At 34.4% G+C, this 22,611-nt stretch overlaps 3 protein-coding genes, 1 non-coding gene and 1 pseudogene across 4 annotated transcripts; 3 read left to right on the top strand and 2 right to left on the bottom strand.

Moving 5' to 3' along the window:
• Positions 1–273: 273 nt before the first annotated feature.
• Positions 274–357, bottom strand: TRNAY-GUA (transfer RNA tyrosine (anticodon GUA)). The gene is given in 2 exon segments: positions 274–309; positions 321–357. It is a non-coding gene; the product is annotated as a tRNA-Tyr (tRNA).
• Positions 358–3,134: 2,777 nt separating this feature from the next.
• Positions 3,135–4,883, top strand: LOC133704430 (probable pectate lyase P59). The gene is made up of 4 exons (XM_062129246.1): positions 3,135–3,334; positions 3,448–4,102; positions 4,284–4,526; positions 4,656–4,883. The coding sequence occupies exons 1-4, from the start codon at positions 3,135–3,137 to the stop codon at positions 4,881–4,883; spliced, it is 1,326 nt and encodes a 441-aa protein (XP_061985230.1).
• Positions 4,884–6,371: 1,488 nt separating this feature from the next.
• LOC133705245 (AP2-like ethylene-responsive transcription factor At2g41710) lies at positions 6,372–7,735 on the top strand (annotated as a pseudogene).
• A 467-nt stretch (positions 7,736–8,202) lies between these two features.
• LOC133704178 (uncharacterized) lies at positions 8,203–15,177 on the bottom strand. Its single transcript, XM_062128946.1, has 13 exons — positions 15,019–15,177; positions 14,871–14,932; positions 14,567–14,644; positions 14,391–14,472; positions 14,105–14,175; positions 13,834–13,935; positions 12,749–12,838; positions 12,175–12,249; positions 11,822–11,854; positions 10,983–11,060; positions 10,652–10,717; positions 10,029–10,165; positions 8,203–8,628 (listed from the first exon to the last, which is right to left on the bottom strand). Exons 1-13 carry the CDS (start codon positions 15,071–15,073, stop codon positions 8,607–8,609), a joined length of 951 nt encoding a protein of 316 aa, XP_061984930.1. The 5' UTR covers positions 15,074–15,177; the 3' UTR covers positions 8,203–8,606.
• A 2,879-nt stretch (positions 15,178–18,056) lies between these two features.
• LOC133704714 (single-stranded DNA-binding protein WHY1, chloroplastic-like) lies at positions 18,057–21,571 on the top strand. The gene is made up of 7 exons (XM_062129642.1): positions 18,057–18,447; positions 18,557–18,657; positions 18,757–18,849; positions 19,404–19,498; positions 20,132–20,205; positions 20,423–20,511; positions 21,295–21,571. Exons 1-7 carry the CDS (start codon positions 18,096–18,098, stop codon positions 21,412–21,414), a joined length of 924 nt encoding a protein of 307 aa, XP_061985626.1. The 5' UTR covers positions 18,057–18,095; the 3' UTR covers positions 21,415–21,571.
• The last annotated feature ends 1,040 nt before the right edge of the window (positions 21,572–22,611 follow it).

The raw sequence follows: 22,611 nt of genomic DNA, 5'->3' as shown, positions 1-22,611 counted from the left end.
GATTATAATTTTATTATTGAATATTGAAAGACACTATAATTAAACATCTCTTAAAGAAAAAAACAAAAAAAGGATAATTGATGCTACAAGTCTTTATTAAGTTTATATATATATATATATTCAAAACAAAGCTTAAATATTTTGTTATTCCTAATCATTTTAAGAAACATAAAAAAATAGTTTAAATGAAAATTATTAATTTTTAAATGCAGTTTTAAGTTTAAACTTTCCAAACTACACCTCATTCCTGCAATCCGGGGTTTAAAATGGAAGTCCGACCTGCCGGATTCGAACCAGCGACCTAAGGATAACAGTAACCACTACAGTCCTCCGCTCTGCCAACTGAGCTAAGGTCGGAATTTTATTTATGGCTCAGATCAAATGCTACAAATACATAGTTAGTAGATGAACTGGGCGAGTGGGCTGGGCTTGGATGTTGGGCTAATCCATTAAGACCTATATTATGACATAGATTTGAGGTTTTGATTTATTTTTACTCATTTTAATTTAATTTGTCTATTATTCAAAAATGCTTTCAAATATAAGAATTCGAAATTCTGCAAAATTGTACTCAATCACGTAATTAAAACTTTGAATGTTTAATTGTAAGAGTAACTCCAATAGGTGTTCTACATAGAAATGGTAATGTTCAATATATATATATATATATATATATATATATATTGGCTCTTCAATGCCTGTTTTGCATGTTACAATGGTAATGCTAAATAAAATACTAAAATGTATTTTTTCTCCAAAAAGACCATTTATACATATTTTCTTAAAACAAAAACCAACAAAGTAGAGTTAATAATAAAATAAATTAATTAAATATAGTCATATGAAAAAAAATAACATTAAACTTCTTAAAAAAAAATAAAGCATTTATTTCTCTCGCTTCAATACAATTAGCTTTTCAAATGGTTTTTTAATGGTTTTTTCCCACTGAAGTATACATTGTGAAAAAAAATCATTTGTACTAATTATAATATTATTTTATCAATTTTTCTCTTCAAAATAGCATCTATAGCATCTTAATATTTGAATTAGTTAGTAATTATTTGACTTCAAATTTTACTTTCATGCTATGATCGATGGCGGATGTTGACCAAATCATTAACGTAGTGTGACTCTGAGCGAGTGTTTGGGGTTGCATTTAAAACTGTTTTTTAAATGTATATTTAGCATAAAAACATTAATTTAATGGTTTTTAGTTTTTTTTTATGATTTTAATGCATTGATATATTTTTTTAATATATTTTAAGTAAAAAATTATTTTGAAAAACATTTTTTATAATATAATTTTATATAATCTTGAACACGCACTGAATCGAAAGTTCTCATGATAAGAAGAACAACTCTTACTCTGACTGCCAACACTATTCAACGAGAAAGAAGAAATGAAGATTTTTTTTTAGGATCAACAATTAATGTTCTAATTAGCAAAGGAACTTGATTAAACATCTCACATTGATGCATGGACGAATAGGACCTAGAAATCCTTTATAGGAGTCTTGCTCAACATACAATTAAGAATATTTAAGAGTGCGGTAATAATTATTTTTTAAAATATATTTTTGTTTAGAAAAATATTAAAATAATATATATATTTTTTATTTTTTAAATTTTATTTTTATATCATTATATTAAAATAATAATTGAAAAATATTAAAAATAAACTTTAAAATAAAAAAATTAAATTTTAATAAAAAAAATAGATTAAAACTCAGTCGTGAACAAAACCAAATGAATCTTATAGAATGTCGGTGAACACGGGCAATCAGTAGTGAAAGTTTTGACACCAAGTGCGCAGCAAAGCAGCTTGGCTAATAAAATGCAATTTTTTCCACCAACCATTCTTCACGATAAAATATCAGCCACTGACCTGACTAAAAATATTGCAGGGTTCCATATATAATCGCATAAAACGCCATCGGCGATCTTTAGAAAGCCCCTTTTTTAGACTTCGTCATGATCACTATTTCCAGGAACTCGTGGAGAAAGGTGCTTACACCAAACCAGTAGCTTCAGAAAAGTTTGTTTCTTAATTTTCGAAACAAACTTGTGTTGTAAATAATGAACAATATTTTAAAAGATTTTTATCCTATTTTTTTTAATAAATATAAAGTACAAATAAAGCTTTCTATCTCATATTAAAAAAATAAAATATTCATTTATTAAAAAAATAAAATAATATATTATGCATAACAAAAATAAAAACCCGAGTCTGAATTTTTTGATGCATCAACCTGTTGAATCCTTGGATATAGTTTTTTGTTGATGAAATGTCTTTAAAAACAGTGTCTATACACTTTGTTTGCTGTTTTATTTTGTTTTTGTTCTTCGTTCCTGATTTTAATTCCAGCAACTTGGACTATTGTAGATTTTTCATATTAAAGGAAAACGTTTGAAATAGTAATTAAGAAGCATCCTGGAGTCATTCATTAATTAGGAGTTCATGAATATACGCAATTTGTAACAGTTCATGTATGTGTGTATGTGTGTAGATTTATATATTTAAGGAGTCTCTAAAGTATATATGGCTTAGAACTTCTATATAACAAGTAATTTAGTCTCTAATTAAGATCAGAGTATTGTAGGCACAGATATTGACTCGATCACTACAGACTTTCTCCAAGTTTAGTTTCCGACCTTCTGCCGCTACTTGTAAGTACTGCACAACGCTTTTGAATCATATATCATACAGTATTAATCAAGATACTAAAAAAGCCAAGAAATCTAGAAATTTGGCTATGGAAAATACATACCATAGAAATAGGAGAGTTAAGAGACAGTTTTAATTTAGATGTTAATATACTATTATCGTTTCTACAGAAGTACTGGTTCTCCAAAATGCCAGCCTTATTTGTCTCCAAACTCAACCTTAATGACCTCTATTGTTGCAGAGCCTAAATTTAGTTGTGCGAGGACGACAAGAAATCCCAGTCATAAAAGACTATTTAACTCTGATCTGATCGGGAAAGAAATATACTTGGTCCTGTGTCTCAGCTCGCCGAAACAGGTTGTAGCTGGCTGCTCTTAGGACCCAGGCTTCACGTGGGAAACTACATCTTGCAAACGATAAATTAATTAAGGAGAGCAGAAAGGGGGGATCTTCTACATATACAAGAAGAATGCGAACTCTCAATGGCCATTTCCTTTTTTTCTCCCTTTTTGTGTCACTTGCGGCATTCGTTCCAACTCTGCAAGGCCATATTGGTGAATTCGATGAATACTGGAAGAAGAAAGCCGATGAAGCCCTTAAAGCCGCCCAGGAGGCTTTCTACCCGGATCCCATGAACGTCACCAACCAGTTTAACTTCCAGGTTAACAAGTGAGTCTGATTGAATTAAATATCCAAATTTCATTAACTAATACGACAAATTAACTCCAAGCTCATAGACACGCCATGCAAAAAGGGTTCCCACGTCTTCTTTCTTTTTTCAGGGTCATGACGGAGACCAACAGCACTAGAAGGAGCCTAGAAGGGAAAAGAGGCGGAAGATGCATGGCCACAAACCCAATTGATCGATGCTGGCGGTGTGACCCGAATTGGGCCAGTCATCGACAAAAGCTAGCTGATTGCGTCCTTGGCTTTGGCCACAAAACTGTCGGGGGAAAGTATGGAAAGATTTACGTTGTGACAGATGCCTCAGACAATGACATGCTTAACCCCAAACCTGGAACCCTACGCCATGCTGTGATTCAAAAAGAACCCCTTTGGATAATCTTTTCAGGTAGTATGGTAATCAGACTCAACCAGGAGCTGATGGTAGCTAGTAACAAAACCATTGATTCCAGGGGAGCCAAAGTGCATATTGCTTATGGTGCTGGTATTACTCTCCAATTTGTACAAAATGTGATCATTCATGGCCTTCGCATTCATGACATCGTTATCGGAAGTGGTGGACTCGTCAGGGATTCTGTAGACCACTATGGATTCAGAACTAAAAGCGACGGAGATGGGATTTCTATCTTTGGATCCTCTAACATTTGGATCGATCACGTTTCCATGTCCAACTGCCAAGACGGGCTTATCGATGTCATCATGGGATCAAATGCCATCACCATTTCGAACAGCCATTTCACTCGCCACAATGAGGTAACATGAGACTTAAATTCTTTATCTTGTAGTATTTGACTCTTGATTAGAATGTAATCTGGAAAATAAGGAAGACGGTCACCTTATTAAATGACTTTAGCTGTTTACTAAATCAACTCTTAAATGTTTTCCTCATTTCAATAGATCTCTGGTTGATAATAACCAATGATTTCTCATGCAGGTGATGTTGTTCGGTGCAAGTGATAGCTACTCGGGTGATTCTATAATGCAAATTACAGTTGCATTCAACCACTTTGGTAGGGGATTGGTTCAGAGGATGCCTAGGTGCAGATGGGGTTTCTTCCACGTGGTCAACAATGACTACACCCACTGGATGATGTATGCCATTGGTGGAAGCCACAACCCTACCATCGTCAGTCAGGGCAATCGATTTATTGCTCCTAATAATACTTTTGCTAAGGAGGTATGTATATAACCAGATATTATATCCTTCTCCTCCAGTGCCCTTCAGGTAGTTTTTTAACTTCCAAATGCTTGGTGATCAATTGAATTTTCTTCATGCTAATTAATTGTTTTACGTACGTTTATGCAGGTGACCAAGAGGGATTACGCAGTGGAGAGCGAGTGGAAGAATTGGAATTGGAGATCTGACAATGATCTCATGATGAACGGAGCATTCTTTGTTCAATCCGGGAGTCCTATCACTTCAAGCAGGCGGATCTCAAGGTTTCACGTGATGAAATCGAAACCAGGAACATTTGTGACCAGGCTAACTCGATTTTCTGGTTCACTTAGCTGCTTTAAGGGAAAGCCTTGTTAGAAATTTTACGTCTTCCATCAACTCCTCTGCAGACATAATTAAAGCCTGATCATGTTGCTGATATATATAGCGGATATAGAAATGTATGCATATATTTTCGAGTTTGCTTGAAGTGAACGTGTTGTTAGACTGAGAGAGAGAGAGTGAGAGTGAGCTCGGTACGGACAAAAATGAATAAGAAAAGCAAGCCAGAGTGAGAGACTGCTTAATTTTGCTGTCGTTTATTTAATCCTGTTCTTTCATTTTTTTTCTTTTCATTTTTATTATGTATTAAATTATAGTATATGTGTGCATTTTATAATTTAAGATTTAATTCTCTTCAACTTCATGAACACAAATAAATTTCGAGTTGAGTGTGGGTTGAATTTGAGGTCGGGTAGAGGTAGAGCAGTATCTTTTACGGTTTTACCCCCTGAAAACCCAACTTTATTTTTATTATTTATACCCGAACCCGATAAAACCTAAACTATCCATGAAATATATTAGTATTAAATGAAGTTAGATTCCATGAAAAACACCGCCGTCAATTAAGAAACCACTTTTCCAAATTTAGCCATGGAGACTCCTATAAAATAAACATGCCAGAATACTGTAATTGTTATTTTTTAAAATATATTTAAATAATATATTTTTGATATTAGTATATTAAAATAATTAAAAAATTCTAATTTCAACGGAAAACACTGTACCTCTGAGGAAGAATCCCATGAATGAACAGGCCAAAAGAAAGAATAAACAAGTGAAGAGAATGCGTTAAGAAAACAAAAATCTAAAAGGCAATTAGGAAGCTTTACTGTAAGTAAAGCCAAATTCACCTTTTGTCCGAGCTAGGCTTAATATATTAAAATTATCAGCTGATCATCCCTAAATCCAAACTGTGGACCAGAAATTTAATCTAGGGTATTTAAACCAGGACATTTAGCTTAAATTCAGTGCATTTCTGATCATTTCCAGCAGCTAAATTAAGGGTTAAAAGATGCTGTTAAACTTGAGTACGATCCTTGTGATAATTTCAAGGAAAATGTTTCATTAATAGCATATTGTTATGCTGTTAATGAATAGCGATACAATTTGCTGCTAAACATTCACACTGAATTTCATAAAAGAGGAAATAAAATATAATATGTCATCCTTCTTAGTAATCTTATACTTTTTTAATTCTATATTTACGTTTTTGGAGTTCTTAGGCCTGCATTCCACCTTTCCTGCCATTCATTAACAAAACTGCTATTGTGCTGTCTGCTAATCAACGTACTTCTTCAAGTACTACTGCAAAAATTCTTGGCAGAATTTTTGAAAAGTGATGGTACCGAGGATATTGTCTGGGGTGGGTGCTCATGAAGCATATGAGCAGTTGTTACAGCTCAAAACAAACAAACGAACATGCTTATAAATACTTCATTCATTAGTTTTGTAAACATATTAATCGAGTCTGGTCTTTTTGTCGCTCTCGATTTTCCCTGAAGAGTCCTGTTACTGTAGACAAAGATGGAGTTGACAGGGAATATTGGTGATCACATAAGCCCAGGAAGGCGTCGCTTGTGCATGATAGAAGAAGAAAGAAGCGGTGCGGAGACAAGTAATTGTATTAAAAGACGGCGGAGAGACCATTCTACATTTGCATTAAGCTGCAATAATCAACAAATTTGTCAGCAGCAGCAACGGCCACTTGGTGATTCGACCGCAGCTCTTGCCACTACTTGATTACTGATCACGATCGCTTTAGTCATCTGGTTGCATCTCAACTTCATTTTTCTCTGAGCAGTTTATATTGGTGAGCGCTCCGCTTTCTGGTTCAAATCAATCTTAGTTGTCTCTAGAGAAAAATAAAGCTAATTAACCTTCGAGAACTTCTGCAAATGCAGCAGGAGCTTATGATGAAGAAGAATCCGCCGCAAGAGCATATGATTTAGCTGCTCTCAAGTACTGGGGAACGTCAACTTTCACAGATCTTCCGGTAAATATTATCAATTTATCAGATAAAAAAACCAAACATTTTTATATGTAAATCCCTCATTAGATATTTGGTTATTTATGGAGCTAGAATAAGATCTTAATTTTATGTTGATTTCTGTGTGATCATTTGTAACAGGAGTCTGACTATGAGAAAGAGATTGAAAGAATGAAAACGGTCACCAAAGAAGAATACCTAGCCTCCTTAAGAAGGTTTGTTCTTGAGCATTCTCACAATAACAGGAGAAGCTAGCTTAAGAGATGTTTCCTCCTACTGTAGGTTCCCAGGAAGAAGCTGCTCATGCCTATGATATAGCAGCCATTGAATACAGAGGGACCAATGCTGTAACCAGCTTCGATTTCAGTACACGTTCATCAGGTGGCTGAAGCCAGAAGCCAGTCCTGCTGCACCTCAAGAATCAAAACCAACTTCAGAGCCCCTGCCAATGACAACCTTCTCCAACCACTTTCCTAGAGAGAAACCAACCCAGCTATCCATTCCCCGGATGGACCCTTCTTTAATGAATAGTTTAAACACCCCTAAACACGAGGTCATTTTCCAAAGGAAGAAACTTCCCGTTAGGCTTCTCACCAAGTCATCTTCCCCAACCGCTCTTAGCCTCCTCCTTAAATCTTCAATATTTATAGAGCTTGTGGAGCAGAACTTGAACACAACCTACGAAGAAAATGATTCGAAAAACCTTCGACATATAGGCAACATCATTACTGGGGAGGCATTCCACGACGGATTCAGCTTCATACCTCACATGGGCACTTCATATGACGATTCATTGCCGTGCTTAGAGCAGGGAGGAGAGACGTGTACGTTGCCACCATGCAATATAATGAAGCGATCTCTTTGGAATGAAGCGATGAGCATGCCTTTTCGTTTCCCATAACTAGAGATTCCGGCTTCCTTCTTTCTCATCCTTGCATGGTGGCAATACATCTGAACTAATCTATTAATATGTACCATAAATTGCACTTGAAAATAAATAAATGATAGATGCCATCTCCTCCAATACTCTTGTGAAAATAATAAATTCTTCATAATCAATTATAGTGAACAAGGAGACAAAAACTTATAAAAACCACAATAAAAAATTCATTAAAGAAAAGTATAGTCCATGGCACCAAAAAATGCTATTCACGGTTGATCAAAACCAAGAAAATAATTACAAATTCAAATTTGAAGCCCAAGGAATCTAAATTTGATCAATTTTTAATGCTAGGAATTAAAGGACTCGGCTGAAACAAATAAAATAAGGTTGTTGGACTTATTTTTAGCAGCTTAAAGTAGTGGAAACGGACAAAGAACTAACGGAGAAAATCACACATCCCTGGAATGTCAAATACACTTGAGAACAGCAACAAATACTTTATCATTTTTACTTTCTGAGGTAACATAAAATTCTCATGTCCCAAACAGGCACGCAAGGGCGTACACCATTCTCATAACAAGCCTATTTTATAAGTCAAAATTCCATACTTTACACGCCTACGGGTTGTTTCCATAACACTTGCAACAAATAAAAAATTACGATAAAATACACATTGTACTATAAACAGACTGCTTTTGTTTATTAAATTTCCAAAGCAGAGCAGCGTCTATTTTCAAATAGAAACCTACAGAGGGAATCTACCATGAGAAATCAACCATCATTTGAGTGATCAAGTTGCTCAGTGTAGTGGAAAATGTCCTTATTTGTACATAAATAATCAACGAGCATGTTGCAAAGATGCAGCTGGGTCGCGTCAAGGATATTGCAATCAACACCTGGCAGAATTAAACCTGCAAATGGCAAACCGTGCAGAACAAAACTGTAAGCAACAGAATTGCACGTCAAGAAGAAAGAAGGGGCATGGCATTTCAACATTATATTTCAGAGAAACACATAATTATGAGCAACAAGATGAAACACAACCCAGAAGCTTTATCACCACCTTTCCTACCAGAAAGCACCAGCTCAGTGAGTGAGACATAACCTCAAGCTTAATCACCAACCACCATAGTCCGTTAACATACTAAGGAAACAGGGTATATATGCTCCTAAGTTATGATATGTGGTATATGGGTTGACGACTTCAGAACCCAAACACGGATTTGGTACAAGGAAAGTTTTTCCACCAATAAAGTTTGGGTAATTCTATCTCCACGCCACCAAAATCTAATCCAAGAAAAAATAATAATGAGACCCACATTTATTTCTTTAGATTCTTTCCAGCTAAGCATCCAAACACTCCCTATCCTCTCCTGGGGTCACTCCTCCTTCATCCCTTTCTACAAATAGCCAAATTAATCCCCCCTTTATGCAAAAAGACAAATTAATTACCCACCAGTAACACCAGAACAATTCGAAATACTTCACCTATGAGATAAAGAGACTAAGATCATCATCAATTAATTCAAAGGTGTAGGGTTAAAAAAATATGGGAAAAAAGATTCGAAAGAAAATTTTCTAACACCAGAGTTCTGAAGCCACCAGCAATAACACCTTTATTTTTAATCACCAAGCTAAAGCCTCACCATTAAGTTCATTTCTTTAGTCCTTCATATGCAAAAACCCACCAAAGGGGCAAAACAGTGCAGTCCAACACTATAACTCCAGCAATATTGGTCACCAGATGGGAGATTCAGGGAAACAGATATTCGAAATTTAAAAATATTTCTAAAAGAATGCCTAATCTCATAGTAGTTGTTGGACTAAAATCCCTTCAAGAGCGGAGAAAAAATGAGGAGCTGCGTCCCTATCACAACCGGTAAGAAGAAAGCAGAGGGAGGGAAGACAGTAACAAAAGTCTAGGTGCGATTCAATTTGTAACATCCAATTCTTCAACAACTGCAACCATTTGGGTGCAATTCAAACTGTATAGATATCATGGGAATTGGCAAACTTATATAAAAGTCAATTAATTATTCCCCTTACAAACACCTTATTAATGGTGTTGTCGTAAATTTAGATATTGGAGGTGTGGAAACAGACCCACCCTAAAAGTTTCTCACTAGTTGTTAGAGAGCACAAAATATGATCATTCTTATTTTTCCTTTCAGATAACTATGAAAAATAACAGTAAATAACTGATTGTTTTGCCTGCAACAAAGAAATCCATCCCAATATACTGTTTATGCACATGCACAAGCTACTCTAGCAGATTATTAGCATTTAAAACTTGAAAATGTTGGGAAAAAACCTGAGCAGAGCTCTCGGTTGATCAATACGTGGGATTCTTGGCTGGTCTTCCAGATTATCAGTTCCATCTTGCAGAATAGCATCAGTGGCTGGCTCACCGAAGGTTTGAGATATATCGTCTGCAAGCTCCTTTAGACCCTGTCAGGATTGAGAGAGGCATCAAATTCTAGTCCAGGCTATACTCAGTGAACAAAATGCATTTTTATTGTCACCTAAAATTCTCAGCCCAAATCCTCAATGTTTTAAGCATAAAGATTTCCTGTTACCTTAAATAAGCAGTGCCAACAGACCAGAAAGCAGATATGGCCTGGTTCAAAGCATGCAACATACAGTTACATTTGTTTGCTCTCTTTTCTGGGATTCAAGTGTGGCTTAGAGGGACATGATTACGTATTAAAATGTTCTGGGATTCAAGTGTGGCTTAGAGGGACATGATTACGTATTAAAATGACAGTTTCCAGGCCAGTTAGCATGTAGTGGCTGAAGGATCAAACTGTAAATCTGCAGCCAAGCTGCATACCTAACTTCAGCTAATCTATATCAGGGTATTGGTACACTTGTGTGCAAATAAGGGAGAACAAAGACACAGAAATTTAAATTCAATTCATTAAATAAGAAAGATACCGTCAAACTTGGGACTTCAGAGTACATGAGTGAAGCACGAGTTCTTCCTGAAGGTTTGAACTGATCCTGCAAGATACAGAAAGCTGAAGTTGTCAGATATAAAACTAGACTTAGGTAATTGGAGGTTTGATAAGACAGGTTAATGAAAACTAATACTGCCTTCCCTTGTCCAAAACCTCCACTTCTGGATGGTGGTGAGAGCAAAATTTTACAATGTGCTAATTCATGCAGGCAATATGATTTGTTTACAATGCCCATTAACCACTTCTAATGTAAAAATCAGATGCATAGAATTAAAAAATCACCAAATGCATTAAATACTATTTCCAACCTCTAGAGCTTTAGGCATTTTTGCTTTTTTGCCACCAACAAAGTTGCACAGGTACATCACACCCATATTTGCAATATCCTGTCACCATACAATTGAACCAGTACATTAGCAATAATACAAACAGGAGCTCAGACAACAAGAACCGCCCATTTATGCAATTTAAAGGCATAAAACACTGGTGAGTTATCTCACTATGCCTGCTTAGGAAGCAACCATTTTATCATAAGCAACTACAATCAATCTATATAATAAACGAATAAAGAGGTTAAGAGAATGCTTCCAGCTTTTGGTTGGCCTCAAAATTAAGTAACAAACACACACAATGAAAAACCATAGCAAAAGAAAATTCAAATACTCATCTGACTATCAGAGCACCCACAACTCATGGATTATTACTTTCAACTCTTAACAAGATTTTGGAACAAGAAAAGGTTTGTTCATCCACCAAAAGTTTCAATGGCATGTAAACATCATTTCAGTTATTAAAGGCATCACAGATGCTCAAAATACAACTTTCAATTCCTTGAGCAAACACGAAGAATATCACACAAAAATATTCAGTGTTTACGACTTATGGTGCACTTCAACATAACAAACATTCATTCAAACATCTTTGACACAAAACGTGTCCAATCTGTGATGCATGTACTTAACAATTAATATTCTTGTGACTCCAAAAAAATGAGATAAATAAACCAGATAATGCAAACTTTTCATGGGGAAAGATGTTCAGCAAACCTCAGCATGTTATAGAAATGCCAGCAACACATGGATATATAGAATTAGATATGGTTTTCAATTTAAATTGAAAAAATGTTTATGTTTAAGTGTTGGTTCACCTGTTTCTCCTCCAATGAACCTATCTTTCCATCCTGCAAAAAGAACAGATTGTAATGAATTCAGAGAAGGGGCAGAGAAACAAAGACAAACATACCCAATTACAATAAAAAAATTGAGCCATTTCAACCCTTCATTATTATTGAACTTTTTTCTTCTTTTCCTATTTCAAATGGAAATGGAACAAATAAGAAGGTTTCATAAAGCACATCGTCAGTGTTTTTGGTGCTTCAATCGGATGAATAGGGTTGTGTGCAGATACGTGAGTTTGAGAATATGAGATATATATATTGACAAAGAAAGTCAGAGCTAGCAAAGCCAAAAAAATGAGGGATTATCATTAGGCAAACCCTACCAAACCAGATACTAAACACTGCAACTGCCATAACTCAGAACCAATTTGTGTAAGATTTTCAGAGGCAGCATTGACCTGTGTAAAAAAAGACACGTTAGGATCATATCACAGATAAATGTTTGGATTGCAAGGGACTGCTCTGTAATTACCTTATATTACCTATAATATCATAGAAATCAGTCGAAAGTGAGACTGTATTTTCAATTAATAAGGAAGATATAATAAGTTCTAAATAATAGCTAAATGAGCTGATATATCACACTAGGTTATTCATTAACAAAAAAAGTTTACATGCAACTAGGCTTTCAGCACATAAGATGCACATAAAATAAAGTTTACTGCTTGAAAAACAATTTCAGTGAAATCAAATCCTTCAACAGGTGTATCAATTAACAAGAAAGCTAGCCAGAATCAGGATTTCAATTATTGCATTTAAATGCTTCTATATGCAGCTTCATACAGTTTCCCAAAACTAAGGATGACACATTTGATGATGAGGTCAATCAAAACAAATAAACCTGGTCATTCATTCACAAATTAAGGTGCTGGGGCAAAGAGAGACATATTCTCTTACGTCATTTTGAATTGCCTTTGAGATCTCCTTTTGACTCTCCATTTTATCATCCAAAAGTTGTATTCTCTGTGTTAAATGCGTCTTGGCAGTCTAGCAAAAGAATATATACATAAACACAACAGCATAAATGGAAAACATGACAATGTCAGCCAGCCAGCCAAAAGAATAATCAACTCATAACTTGACATGCCAACATAATAAAATCAAGAATTGCTATGTTTTGAATTATTTTCAGAAGAGTTCACCCTATAGTCTCACATGTCACACTCTGTAAAGAAGAAAAAAGGGACGGGTACCGACCATACATCATATGAGATCCATAATCATAATCATATCATAATAATATAATAAAATGAAAGCACCAACGTTTAATATTGACAAGTGTTCTACTTACATGTACAAAATACAAATCTATCAATTAGGTGGAGCAAGGCATGGTGACTTGACTGATGATTAGGAGGGTTGACAACCATGCTTTCTCAATTGCTAGGAAGTATGAATTCTAATTGAAGCTTTTCTAATTACTAGGAGGTGTAAATATCCTTTCCAAAAAATATTCATAAGACTTTATCTACTAAAAACTAACTTATTATGATTTTACATTAGCATTAAATAAAACAAACAAAAAACCAGGAAAGCCTTCCTCCAATGAGAAAAAAGCTTATTAATTAAATGAATCCATTGCATCCACGCAAAAAAATTCAATGGAATGCAAAATTCTGCTAAAAATGCAGCCTGATCTGATAGCACAATACAAGAAAAAAAATTTCTATCAGCTTTTACACGATTATTATCAACAAGAATTCATGTAACCAATCCAGAAGAAAAAAGGAGAGGAAAAAAACTTAGAAATAGAGAATAGCAGATTGCCCACACAAACACAGTGGGAAACTAGTCGGTGGAAAAATCAACAGCAAATAAAGTTCATCATCTACACCAATTGGCTGGTTGCATACTACTTTTATTCTTCAACATGGATTGGCACATGTATAACTTAATGGAAGCACAATGTGATCTACTTTTTCACGTTATCCACATCCTAGCCCCCACCCCTCAAAAAAAATCATCAATGAAGCAGCACTTACAGACAGAGCCTCAGATACTTGCTCCAAATGTTTTGTCAAGTTTGAAACAGCACTTGCCATACTACGCTTTGTTACGTACATAAAATCTGAGAATTTTAGACCCTAGTTGTCAACAAGGAAAAAAACATTAGCATCCTGAAAGCACCTAACTTCATCGTAGGGCTACATAAAACTAAATAAGATAAATAATAAAAATAAGAGTTTTGGGCATATGAAAAGACATTTTGATACAAGAAAACACAAGATAATGCAATGGTATTTAAGTAGATACCTTCCACCACATGTAACCATAACCCAATGCCCCCAAGGTGGCAGCTGGAGCTATAAGACCAGTGAGGTTACCTGTACCAGGCAGGAGGGATTAAAATCTGATGAGAAAGTAAACCACCATATGAAATAATCAAAAGAATAGTTCATCACTAGTACCAAAAGCCTAAAACAGAACATTTTGCAAGCCAGTAAAAAAATAACCTAATGCTGGTTATGTACTGAAAGGAAAAGGGAAAAAGAAAAGATTGTTCAAATTTCCATTAAATATAAAATACAGTAGAGGATACCCATTTGGCCAGAATTCCCATTGAGAACTGTTATTTGCCGTGCAGAGGCCAGTTGTCGAACTTCCATTGCTAACCGACGCACCTGTAGGGAATTTCAAAACAGAAATTATTTACAACTACATGCAGTGTAATATTATATAATTCACTATTTAAATTAAACTGGAAATCCTTATTACCTGTTGGGCAATGGCATCAGAGTAGTCAGAATCACCATCAGATTGTTCCCCGGATTTTCCCATACCCTTCGTCAAGGACTATCAAACACAATTACACATTTAGTTACCAGAATTTACATAGAAATCAATTTTTATTTATTTCTATTAAGAAAAATTAAATATTAATCTCCACTCATTTTCAGCTAACACATACATGGGTAAATTTAACTAAGCTGCAAACTATCAGATCAAAACGGAGAGAAACTAGGTATTCTTTAAACCAAATAATAATAATAATAATAATAATAATGCAATAACAAATTACCTGAAGTTCACCCAATAATTCTGATAATTTACCGTTTTTGAGCATAACCGTACCGGTATATCCTTGTAAACAACAGAGCAAGCAAAGGTCAGTCAAATACAGCTGTGCAAGTATACATGACTGATCAGAGATTTATAATAGTTATTACCTGCTCCGGCGAGGATGAGGATTCTAGAGACGCTGACTCCTGCTTGCATAGCCATGGCTACGTCCGGTAAATCAGGAACCCTAGACGGAGAGAAACTTTTTGTTTGGGGAGGATCAGTAGAGTTGTTGATCAGTGTGCCACGAGTATGTTTTACTGGGCCGGCGTCACCTTTAGGATTAGTTGGGCCGGATTTGCTTCATTGGCCTTTTTGCGTTTCGACCGACATCACAGGGCCGTACAGTCCATGTATGGGGCCTGATGGGAACAAAACAAATACTGCTAATAGGAAAGGAAAAAAAAAAAAAAAAAGCAAACCTCCAAAATGAAACAAGTCCCCATCCTACTGGGGTAATCTCAATTAGATCCCTGATTTTATCTCGATTAGGTCACGGGTCGCAAAACCAAGAGCAAGCTTCGTGTTAGAGAAAAATACACAACTACTAGTCTACAAATGGTTTAAGAGTCTGTGTTTTCCAGATGGACATGCCTCGAACATATCAAAGCTGGTTAATACCGAGGAATGCAGATTATATGGAATGAAGAGTCATGACTGCCATGTGTTTATGCAAACACTCATCCCATTAGCTTTTCCTGATTTGTTGCAAAAGAGGATATGGGATGCACTAACAGAGATCAGTCATTTTTTCAGAGATATATGCTTCAGCAAGTTGAATGTTGATCACATTGAGAGGCTTGAAACGAATATTGTGGAGACAATATGCAAACTTGAGATGATATTCCCTCCATCATTTTTTGACTCAATGGAGCATCTACCCGTACATTTACCGTTTAAGGTAAAAGTTGGAGGACCGGTCTAGTCTGAAAAATTCTCTTTATTTTTATTGGAAAACCATGAATTTACTAAAACCTCTCACATCATATTGAATAGACCATGAAAAAAAAAATATAAATATTTTGTATTTCTTTATATAGCCTCGTCTACAACATGTGCTATTAAAATCAAGGGTCCATAGAATTAGTCGAGGTACGCGTAAGTTAACCCGAACAACCATATTAATAAAATAAAAAAATCAAGGATGTTAGAGAATTTTATTTTTTTATGGAAAGAGAAAAATCATCTTAACTTTTTGTAATTACTTGATAGTTTTGTTGACTAAAAATAATGGAAGAATGTGTTTAAAAATTAATTGATAAGATGAGAACCTGGTTGAGAGGAAAAAATAGTGTGGGGACTTAAACTAAACTAATCTTGAAGGTTGGGGACTTTTATGAGTTTGGGTCCGTTTGTTTACGCGACCGCGGCTGCGTTTTAATTAAAACGCAGTTGGCAGCTGTTTGGTAATGAAAAAACTTGATTTACTGTGCCTGAGTCCCACGTGTTTTTTGCGGCTGAAATATTAAAAATGAAAAGCAGGAAAATCATGCTTTTCATTCATTGTGCATGCTAATTGCACTGTTCACTGAACAGTGAACAGTGCAATTAGCATGCACAGTGTACACGGTACACTGTTCAAGTGAACAGTGCAGGAGAATTGCATTGTTCACGTGAACAGTGCAATTCACTTGCACTGTTAAAACAATTTTTTTTTAGTGTGTATTAATTTTATTAATATTTTTTTTTAAAAAAATAGTTTAAAGTAGATTAAATTTATTTGCACTGTGATATGAACAAATATTTTTACCGAAAAATTAGTATAGAGTAAATTAAATTTACTCGCACTGTAATATCAATTTTATACATGATAATATTTTATTTAATTGTATTATTAAATAGTTTAATGGAATAATAAAAAATATTTTATATAAAGTATTACTTATTTCATAATTTAATATGAGTAATTAATTCTACAATATTTAAATTTAAAACTATCAATATTAATATATATTTTTTAAAATTATTTTATAACCTCAATTTCAAAAGTATTCTTACCCAAACATATTAAACTATTTTTTTTCAACCTCAATTTCAACCACAGTTTTAACCAAACACCTATTTTTTCAAACCAACCTCAATTAAAAATACTTTTTATAAAACTATTTTTTTCAAACCACAACCACAACCACTACCACAATACCAAACACATACTTTGTCTAAAAATTAACCATCCATGGAAGCAGGTAACTTTTTGTCCAGACTATGTATAGAAACTACTCGGGTGTATAGTTGCATCTGCAGGGTTAATTTTATGCACGAGTGCAACCAAGAAAGAGGGACAAGGTGCAGTCACCATTTCATCTCTCCAATTTTATTCGTGTTTTTAATATTTATTCGAGAATTTGATAACTTTTATTTTTTTATGTTTTTTAAAAATATATTTGCATTGAAATGACAATAAATTAATATTTTTTATATTTTTTAATATAAATACTTAAAAAAATCAAAAAAAATATTATATATAACAGTAACAATATTTTAATATTAATCTACATTTGTTAATTCCACACTCAGAACATGAGTGTAACCTTGTTCCCTGCAACTCGGGCGAGGAAGCTCTCTGTTGTACTGCAACTATTACCATCCACGCTCAACATGTAAATGTATATTATATATTTTTTCCTTATCATTTAATATAATTTATATTAATTTGTGTTAATTGTTGATTTTAAAAATATAAAGGCTTAAGATCATGGATTTTTTAAAAAAAATAAAGTTTTTGTGAATTGAATTTAAAATTGGTTAATCAAGTTGATTTATAAACCGATATTTTATTTTTTATGTTATCACTTTAATGTTTAAAAACAAGAATATCTTAATCTTTAACCTGTTAGGTTTTAGTTTTTAAGGGTTATTAGTTTGAGTATCATAAATTTTATAATTATTAAAATTATATAATATTTAATTTTAGAATTTTGAAAAATTAATAAAAGTATATATAAGTTATTTTAGACACTCACGGTTTAAAAAAAAACACATGTTGGTGAGTGATGACCTTTATCTCATCTGAACAACATTAAGACTTACAGTAAATCATCGAACAAGAAACAATAGATGAAGGGGGGGAAACTTGTCTGGGTCATGTGTGGTTAGGTTACTATGAGATACATTAAAAAAAAAACGTGTCAAAAGAACAGTGCATGATGGCATTCAATAAAACGACGAGAAAAACTGCGTTTTGATGGGATGGGAATGGGCTCATGGCCCATGGATGGGAGTATCAACCAATCTGTTAGTATACTTGATCTATCCAGTCCCTCCTCCCTCTGTCTCTGGCTCAGCAAAGAAAAGGGAAGAAAGAGGGAAAATGTTGCAGCTAAACAGTGCGAGCCGGGTGAGTAGTTCCCCTCAAAACCCTAAACTATGGCTTCCCCAGTATAACAGTCTCTGCTCACCAAAAAGTATCTCATTGAACAGTAAAACTTCAAGCACCGAGAAGAAGAAAACTTTGGGAGTGAAGTGCCAGTACTACGACCAGCAGCACAAGACCTTCACAACTTCCCCACGCTCCTCTCCTTCCTCTTCTCCTCCAGGTAGTTTTTATTATCCGTATTTCACTTTTGATTAGTTGGATTGGAATCGCCATTAAGGTTTATAATTTATTTATCACTATTATTGCTATACATACATACATACATACAGTTGGAGAATCACCGCCTAAGGTTTTCGTGGGCCATTCGATATACAAAGGGAAGGCTGCTCTTACTGTAGAGCCTCGGTCCCCAGAGTTTTCCCCATTAGATGTAAGCCCGCTGCTCTTCTCCTCAAACTTTCGTTTTCTTTCTTTCTTTCTTTCTTTCCTTTTTCTCTTCTCTTTATGTTTTAAAATTAATATATGGCAGTCAGGGGCATATAAACTAGTCAAGGAAGGCTTCGTGCTATTGCAGTTTGCTCCTGCAGCTTCTGTTCGTCAATATGACTGGACCAGAAAGCAGGTAACCTACAATTAACCTAAGCCTGTTCCCGAATGAAATTACCGTTTCAATTTTCCAATAGTTTTCCTTGGCATATTTGACCACTTAATTCTCAAAAAAATAAAAAATCTTCCTACTTCAGATCAGGTTTATTCCGTTCATTGCCGATCATGGTGTTTGATTGAGAATGTTTTACAGTTAGTTTTTTTTCTCGGAAATTTATTAAAATAATTTTTATTTTATTTTTTAAAAATAATTTTTAACATCAAAACAATCCAAAAACAACAACAACAATAATTTTTTAAAAAAATCATTTTTTTGTGAAATGCAAGTTCTCAAACGGCGCCTAAATTTCTTAAATGTGTGTGTACGTGAGAAAGCAGGACCTTAGGCCCTTAACCACATTTGGTAGACACGTGCTAAACTCTCAAGCATAAAAAGCAGGCCTTTGATATGATTGAGAGAAAATAAAAAGTATTCCTGTGTTTGACATGTTTCCTCCATCACAATTATCCTTTAATGTTTGATTTATGATGAATTTTCAATGTGGGTGACAGAAAGTGGGCATCTTGTAGGTATTTTCGTTGTCAGTGACAGAAATTGGGCATCTTGTAAGCCTTGACGCAAAAGGTTCATGTGAATTTTTCCATGACCCTAATAAGGGAAAAAGGTACTCTCTTGTTTTTCATGTGGACAAGAGTTAAACATTTTGCGTGCTCTTACTGCATTCTAATTTCTTCTCTGTAATCTTGTGTTCTCACAATGATTGCTGATACGGATTATATAGCCCTAAACAGCTGGCCAGTCCTACTTTAATGCCTTTTGTTCTCATTGTCTTGAATATATATGACTCCACTTCATCTGTTGCAATCTGAAATGAGTTTGTCAACGAAGAATAAATGAAAATTTATTTTTTGTGATTCCATCTTCCTGCGGTCATCAGGTGATTAGACTTGATGAGCGATAATTTCGTCTTTTCTAATTGCATCGAACTCCAACTAACAGTATACAATGTATGTTTCTACTCTCATATTTGACTGTAACTGAAAGCTGTAGTATGTCATGATGCTATAAGATACTCAGAATTCAAGACTGGTTTTATGTCCCTTAAGAACTGTATTGAGCCACATAATTGCCATGTTTCCATCTTGTTTGCCTATTGATACATGTGCATTTATCATTCGGCTCAGTATAGATTGCAGGGATGCTTGTTTTTTACCATGGAAAACATGGATTCTTGCAAGTTATAGCCTTAGTGTTTTAACGAGCTTGTAAAATGTAACAAAACTGTTGATATTTGCAGTGATGAAGGTAAGGTCAGGAAGTTGTTGAAGGTAGAACCACTTCCAGATGGTTCTGGTCACTTCTTTAACCTCAGTAATTCTCTTTCCCTTGAACTCTTGGTACTGAATTCAAAAGCATGATTTATGTGGATATAATCGAGCAATTCTTGGTTCACATCCAGAGGACTTGTCATATTGAGATTAGATCTTTGTTCATCCAAGTTCTTGCTTGTTCACCACCCTGATAGTGGCTCATTGACATTTTGAAGGCAAATTAATCCAACATTGTCATGGTTCTCGTTCTTGTGCAGGTGTTCAAAACAAAGTTTTGAATATAGATGAGAACATATACATTCCAGTCACCAAGGCAGAGTACACTGTCCTCACCTCTGCTTTTAATGTATGCCATCTCTCTCTCTCTCTCTCTCTCTCTCTCTCTCTCTCACACACACACACACACACACTCAGTTGCAAGCATCAGAAAATTGAGGGATCGTGCTGAATTAATATGATAGAATTAGCTGTTCCACCTGCCCAACATTCTGAATTTTGCTATCTAGTAGCCTCTGGAGGGTCCGTAGAGTAGCAAGACGATTTACAAAATGTAAAAGGGTAACCCTCAAAATAGTCCCCATATGTGAAACTGATTTCAAATATAGTTCCAAACTAAAGTGTTTTTTAATTGGGTGTCCAAATTATTATGTACTTGGGTCTATTGTTTTAAATCTTCCCATTTTGTTTCCAGAAAATGTCAAATTATCCTAAAATTGTGTTGTTTTTATTGCATGGTATATGCGAGTAAGAATACATTAAACAGACATGGATGTGGGGACTCAATTGAGAAATATCTTATAGTTTGGAGATCAAATTGAGAAAATTCATAGTTTAGGGACCTGGTTGAGAATTTAGTGGATAGTTTGTGAAATGAATTAAGGTGTGTCCAGTGTAAAATAGAGAACATGATGGCTGGTATATTATCAACACCAAATGCATCTGAATCTTGTCTAACAAATAGTAAATCCTTAAAAAAAGAATTTGCTTCATGGAATTTAACCAGATGTTAAATAAGGGAACGAGTAAATTCCTGATCAAAAGTACAAAATTGGGTTTTTATGGAGTGAACATTTTGTTTTATTCATTCTTCCAATCATGTTGTTTCTGATGTACTTCATGTCTCTTGCAGTATATCTTGCCATACCTCCTGGGCTGGCATGCCTATGCAAATTCCATAAAACCAGATGACAGTAGCCGTGGAAACAATGCCAGTCCAAGATATGGGGGAGATTATGAATGGAACAGGTAGCGAACATCAGCGTTGCTTAGAACAATGGTGTAAATTGGTTATATTTCACCAGTTTTTAGCTTTGGTTTGTATCAATGGCCAGTAGGAGAATGTTGTCAGAAATTTTGATGAGATTTTGGTGTCCATATTTTGTAATGAAAAAACACTGCATTTCTAAGATTGTATGATTTTTTAGGAGGATTATTCCGCAGGAGGTGCATCATTGGTTGAAATTATCAATGTGGCTCGTCTCACTAACCTTGGGAATTTTGATAGGCACTTAGATTAATTAAACATCTGACAGCTTTTCTCGTCAAAAAACGAGCGTCTTAATGTACACGCTTCTGGTAAGAAGTACAAAAACTGAAGACTATAAAGCCATTGTTCTGGTTCGAAAATTTTCAGGATTGCATGAAGATTGAGAGGAAAAAGGATGATTAGATGGACGAAGAGACAAAAAAACTCAATCGGGAAAAAAATAGACACCAATTCGAAAGGATTGGAAAGCATAAGAATGAATCCTTGTATTCCATTATGCTCTCACCTTATAAAAGGAGACTAGATAGGTACGTAGTGTTAAGCTTTACGTCAGGTCACGCGAGATAATTTGAGTTAAATTAATTAAAACGTGATCTGAAAAAAAAAATATAAAGTTGAAGATTTAATAATATGATATTAAAGATGAATTTAACAAAAAAAAAACACAACGTAAAAAAAAAAAACCTAAGTTAGTTTGGAAGCACTTGATGAATCAAAAAATAATTTTAAAAGGATAACATAGTAAAAAAATCAAAGTTGAATAAAACTATATAACAAAAACATGTGTCATAGAGTCAACTATAAATAGCCTTTATTTTTATGGTAGCTCCTCATCAAAAGATCATTTGTAGTTATTTTTAAGGGTAAAATAGTTATTACACTGAAAATATTCAGATTATTTTATCCCCAATAAATTTTGTAATGACAAATATATCATATAAAAAAGACATTTCTATCCTTAATTGTAGGCTTAATCATTTTTATGGTTAGGGCAAAATTATATTGACACTGGTTAGGGTAAATTCACTCTTTGATGAATTTTGAAAGAGCATCTCATACATAATTTAATATATTATTTTTTTAATAAATATTCATAAATATTATTCTCAAAGTTTATATCCAATAAATAAATAAAATATCAAAACCAGCTGCCTTATAGTTAATTTGTAACTAGTTTAA

Source organism: Populus nigra, chromosome 10 (assembly GCF_951802175.1).
Source record: "Populus nigra chromosome 10, ddPopNigr1.1, whole genome shotgun sequence".
Taxonomy (NCBI): Eukaryota; Viridiplantae; Streptophyta; class Magnoliopsida; order Malpighiales; family Salicaceae; genus Populus; species Populus nigra.
Note: the sequence above shows the minus strand (reverse complement) of the source record. Positions and strands in the feature narration are given on the sequence as shown.